This window comes from Phyllopteryx taeniolatus, chromosome 8, assembly GCF_024500385.1.
Source record: "Phyllopteryx taeniolatus isolate TA_2022b chromosome 8, UOR_Ptae_1.2, whole genome shotgun sequence".
Taxonomy (NCBI): Eukaryota; Metazoa; Chordata; class Actinopteri; order Syngnathiformes; family Syngnathidae; genus Phyllopteryx; species Phyllopteryx taeniolatus.
Window position 1 is genome coordinate 12,064,001 of NC_084509.1, and position 6,000 is coordinate 12,070,000.

The 6,000-nt window shown below is 40.7% G+C and overlaps 1 protein-coding gene across 2 annotated transcripts in view; it reads left to right on the forward strand.

The window, feature by feature from the left end:
* The window catches only part of LOC133482405 (protein jagged-2), a 55,606-nt gene that overhangs the window by 41,223 nt on the left and 8,383 nt on the right, over positions 1–6,000 (forward strand). For both annotated transcript variants that reach the window (XM_061782484.1, XM_061782483.1), the window contains exons 7-8: positions 1,302–1,421; positions 2,900–3,013. In XM_061782484.1, coding sequence (XP_061638468.1) covers positions 1,302–1,421; positions 2,900–3,013 — 234 coding nt within the window. The remainder of the gene's footprint in view (positions 1–1,301; positions 1,422–2,899; positions 3,014–6,000) is intronic.

Genomic DNA, 6,000 nt, shown 5'->3' on the forward strand with positions numbered 1-6,000 from the left:
GCTGCTCTATTGACTGTTGATGATTTTTTTTTTTTTTAGGAAAAAAAAAAGGAATATTCGTGCGACAAGTTGACGAGTGGTTAGCAGATCCGCCTCACAGTTCTGAGGACTCGCCTGTGTGGAGTTTGCATGTTCTCCTCGTGCCTGTGTGGGTTTTCTCTGGGTACTCGGGGTTCCTCCCACATCCCAAAAACGTGCATTGGAGGTTATTTGAAGACTTTAAATTGTCCGTAGGTGTGAATGTGAGTTGTTCATATGTGCCATGCGATTGGCTGGCAACCAGTTCACTTCCCCACCTCCCTCCCGAAGATAGCTGGGATAGGCTCCAGCATACCTGCGACCCTAGTGAGGATAAGCGGTACGGAAGATGAATGAATGGAAAATGAGTAGATAGATAGATAGAGAGAGAGAGAGAGCGAGAGAGAGATTGATTAGATAAATGTAGGTTGATAGATATTGTAAAGATCACAGGCCTGGGGACCAGATCTTTCCCACCACATCATTTTATGTGGCCCACAAAAGTAAGTAATTTGCATCAACGTCATATGATTCGTGCTAAAATCTATATCAAAATTTTGTTGTTTTTTTTTACAGTAACTTCAACAACAGTTGACAAGCTATTGTCTTCGACTTCTGAATTCAAAACTAGTTATCCATCAATTTGTGGTGCATATGTAATAATATAATGAGGCGATCAAAGATTTATATAGTTTTACAGTCACAACAGCCCTCTGAGGGAAACCCTAACTACAGTGTGACCTGTGACAAAAATGAGTTTGACACCCCTGGAGATGAGAGATATACTGTACAGTAGATGGATAGATAGAGATAGCTGTAAGATACTGTAAATGGAAAGATAGATGATTGAGAGATGGATGGGTAAATAATAGATGGATAATAGATTGGTAGATGGGTAGAGTTGAATGGGTAGATGGCTTGATAAATAGATCGAAGGATAGACGGATGGATTATACAGTAGGTGGATTATAGTTTTTCATAGTTCTAATTTAACTTGATTCAGTTTGCGATGTATATATTTTTGAGTGCATACACCACAGTTTATGCACACACACGCATGTATGCACACAGCCAGGTAAACTGTGCTCGCAAAAAGGCCATTTCGGGCTGCCTTGCTCAAAGGCACGTCACAGGAAGCTAGGCCATTATCCATCCAAATGGCCATGCCCTCAGGTCCTTGCACTCATGTAGAAAAACACTGGCTGGTTTGGACCACAGTTTGCCATTCTGTGAACTAAATCAAACTCACCTTTTTGTGTGTTGTGTTTTTGTGTGTGTTTCAGACCTGAACTACTGTGGGACTCACCAGCCTTGTAAGAACGGTGGGACCTGCACCAACACAGAGCCCAACGAGTACCAGTGCGAGTGCCAGAAAGGTTTCAGGGGGCGCAACTGTGACATTGGTGAGTGAAACCTTAACAAGGTATTAATGTCGCAATGTGTTTATTAGTGTGGTTGTGGTTTGAAGTGGTGTCGAACTGTACTAAGAGCTGTTTCTATTAGACACAGTTGACAGTAGTACCCAGTACCAGTGATTCTCCCAAATTGTTTTAAACCAAGTATCACTCAAAAAATACTAAGCACCACCATCATGACTAACGTTAAAATGAGACAAAGATTTCCCAAAAAGTTTATTGAATATTATTGTAAACCACATTATGCAGTTTGAACATCAACTTTAAGCGCAGGCTTAAACATAGGAAAGTGAAAAACTGTACTCAAACAAATTGTACAGTATGTATATAAAGGTTTAAAAACAAATGTTTCTCAAAGATTTAATGCAAATGTATCATACTTAAAAGTTAACTACAACGGAACTCTACTCAGGCATTGATTCTTTCACTTACTTCTAGAGGGAGCCTCTGTACCATTAGTTGCTATTTTTCCCTACATGTTTGAGAGATTTCGTTATGTCCGATGAAACCAAGGTTGAACTTTTTGGACATAATTATAATGATAAATGCAAAAACAAAACTGCTCATCACCCAAAAGAAAAAAAACTAAACAAACAACAACAACACACACCAAAAAAGAAAACAAAACACCATAGCGACAGTCAAGCACAGTGGTGGCAGATTCATGCTTCGGGGCTGGTTTTATTCAGCTGGAAATGGGGCCTTTAGACAAGGTGGAAGGAATTTGAACCATTTAAAATAGCAGTCACTGTTAGCTCAAAACCTTCAACCTTCTGCTAGGACAACCACCCGAACCCCCCCCACCCACCAAAAAAAGGTCAGGAAAAGCCTACTAGAACATCAGAAGTTTATTTGAGGCTAAACAGAGGCACTATCAATGGTGGCAGGTGTGTGCTGACTCCCATTTAGCATGAGTTTGAATATGATTGGTTAATTCTGAACACAGCCACATCCCAGTTACAGTACATGAGGGTGTGCACACTTGTGCAACCACATCATTTTATTGCACAGGTTATAGTTAATGGCTGAAGAAGTTTTGAAATGATTTATCTTGGTTTGATTATTTTTAGATCATAGAAACCTGGCATTTGAATAGGGGTGTGTAGACTTTTTATATCCCTATACTGTATATGTCAATATTCTGAATACTGTATAAGCAGTCGAGAATGGAATACTACTTGATACTATACTACACTACACCATGCTATACTATACTGTACTATAGGCAACAGCATTGCATAAGATGACGATACATGGAGCAACTACTGTATATATGTATAACCCATATACATATATAAAATCGTAACTACCTTCTTGCATATTGGATGCCTGTACAGTATCTAATGAAGTGTCCTGTGAGTATATTACAAAACTGCTAGGTCTAATCTGCCAGTTTATATACTACTTCCCCCCGAGGGACTAATAAAGGGCATATTCTTGGTCTGCTTCCTCCTTCCTCTCGCCAGTTGAACACGCATGTGTGCTGTCGCCGTGCGTTAACGGCGCCACCTGCGTGGAGGACTCCACGGGCTTCAGCTGTGTCTGCGCCGAAGGCTGGACGGGGAAGACCTGCGCAGACGGTGAATGGCAAAAATATATACACGCACACACACACACACACAATCACTAGCAGACCAATCAGAGTTTGGATGATATCAAAATGGATAAGACATTTTTTTTCTTGAGAAATTGGAATATGCCCGTTGGGATGGTGATGTGGTCCATGACCAGTAAGTTAACCAAAACACAGTGGCTTCATTCTCGTTTATGATTTATGCTTTTATACAATACGGTGCTAGTTTATTATAAACTAGCAATTATTTTTTAGAGGAGCTGGATTTGGACAATTGATTTGCTATATGACGGTGGTAGACTGGTTAGCACTTCTGCCTCACAGTTCTGAGGACCAGGGTTTAAATCCCGGTGCCGCCTGTGTGGAGTTTGCTTGTTCTCCCCGTGTCTGCGTGGGTTTTCTCCGGGCACTCCGGTTTCCTCCCACATCCCAAAAAAATGCATGGTAGGTTGATTGGAAACTCTAAATTGCCCTTAGGTGTGAATGTGAGTGCGAATGGTTGTCTGTTTATATGTGCCCTGCGATTGGCTGGCGACCAGTTCAGGGTGTACCCCGCCTCTCGCCCGAAGATAGCTGGGATAAGCTCCAGCACGCCCGCGACCCTTGTGAGGCACAATGGATGGATGGGTTTGCTATATGAGTAAATTGATTTATGAGCCAAGTCATGGAATGAATTAAACCCGTAAGTCATGGGCCGACTGTATTAGGAAGAGCTCGCGGCATGATGAAATGAACTTCTACACATCTGCAAATTCTAACCACAATAATAAACACAATTGTTAAAAGGGACATATCAAGAAAAATGTCATTTTTAATTGCTGTATACAGTTCAATTTGCCATTCACAATATCTCTCCTTTAAGTAATAAATCTCTGAAATGGATCGGGTTACCCATTATTGTGAGAACACACAGTATATGTATTATTATAATATACTTACAGTACTTTTAGAGGAATTGTCCTACTGTGCTGGTCTGTCTACTTTGTGGCTACTTCAGTTATCATTTGCATAATTACCTTTAAGTGCAAATGATGAGCGGTCCATATAAATGTAAATAGACACAGCCACATCATTTTTACAACAAAGATATGTTTGGGTGCTCTTTGCATTCCCTTCACACCTCATAAACTCCATGTCTGCACTGTGAAGCGAGAATAAAGGTCAGCTGTGTTTTGATGAAGTAACAAGCGAGCTGTCACAGCCGCGGTCTGATCACGCATGTCTATATGCGTCATTTAAGTGTGCGCGTGCGTGTGTGTGTGTGTGTGTGGCTGCAGACGGGTTTGGACCCTACGAGTTATTCTACGTCAGACCTGAGACTGTAAATAAGCAACGTTCTACATGCCTGATGTTCCTCGCCACCAGGATTTGCCGGCGTGTATACACAACAACAATATGTATATATTTTTTTATTATTATGACAAGAACGAGACAAGCGGATGAACAAAGAGATCGTTTAGTTTTGCTTTTGTGTGTTGGTTGAGTGGCCGCAACACAGCTTGGACGTGGTTTCTATGTACAAACAATATTAATGAACGTCTTCTGTGTTTGTTTGGAATTGTCTGTTTAGTTGCGCGAACGCTGGCTGGCTTATTATTGTGTGTGGTTGGAGTCAGGTTCAGGGCCGGAGAAAACGGTTGTCGGGTTACGTAAATGGAAAAAGGTTATGAGGGCTACAGGAAGGCTTTTATTAGGCAGCTATTTATGAGAACCAGAACTTTAACGCATTCATTTTGATGCTTTCATTGCAGAGAAAATGAAGTTCTATTTCTGGACTCCAGGAGACACTGAACTTGTCTCGGTGCTCTGGCCAGAGAGACGTGTTTAGTCATTCAAGTCACATCCAATCATGGGTCCCTCCACATCCGTCCACATGCAAAGATTTTGAAGTCAATTCAGAGATTTGTTATATGATAAATTATGCATTATACTGTGAGTACGCGTACGTCATGCAGATAAATACCGAAAAGCAAGGAGATGTAATTGATAAGAACATTATTCAACATTTATATAATTTAGTACTGTGATAACTCAGTTGAGTAAAAGGGTCCATAACTCGCTTAATTTTCCTCTCAGCACACCAACAAGTTTGTTTTGCTAGTCTCTTCCTGGATCAAGCACAATCTGCACTTGCGCAGGAAGAAGTTGGAATAGTCCATTGCATGAGAAGGAAGGGGAGCACTCGAAACAATCATGCTAGAAAACGCATTTTGATGTGTTTTAAGCGTGTAAATTAAGACTAAAACAATCAAAATACCCTTTTGAGAATTATAGACATATTTTTACAACATATTTCATGATGTGGCGAATATGACTCATGCAATGCGCCAGCCCTCATCCCGTTTTCCGTTCGATCTCTCCATCACGTTGCTGCCAGCGTTTGGCTGTCTCCTCTTAATCCTCCTAGCGCGGCAGTGAAATGAAAGCATTTTTATGGCACATGGACACATCGCCATACACAAACACGTGACCCCCAGCCCTGTCAACAACTTCACAGCGCAATCTAGTAAGTGCGGTTCATAAGAAGCTAACGTTTTGTCTCACTTAAAGCGAAGACACATTGAAATTCTATTGCCTCACTGGTGGGTGCAGCATTTCATCACCAAGCTGCCAAATTAGACTTCTGGAAAGCTGAAAACATCCCACTTCTTGCATGGCCAGCATACTCGCCAGACATGTGACCCATTGAACATGTGAGGTGGATGGATTATCTCAACAATATTTGAAAGAAATGGGCCTTTGTGTATGTTTAAAAAAAAAAAAAAAGTCTTAAATGTTTGAGTTCAGCTCATGAATATGGCAGCAAGAACAAGTGTTGTGTTTATGTTTTTGTTCAATATAGTAGAAATTAAATTAAACAAAAAACTACATAATCAATTTAAAATGATTAAATGTTGGTGCAGATCCAGATTAAGGAGCATATCAATTTAGTGACACTTTTAACTGTTAAATAGTTTGCTTGAATCGGGACTGAGTAGGGCAGTGACCCACCAT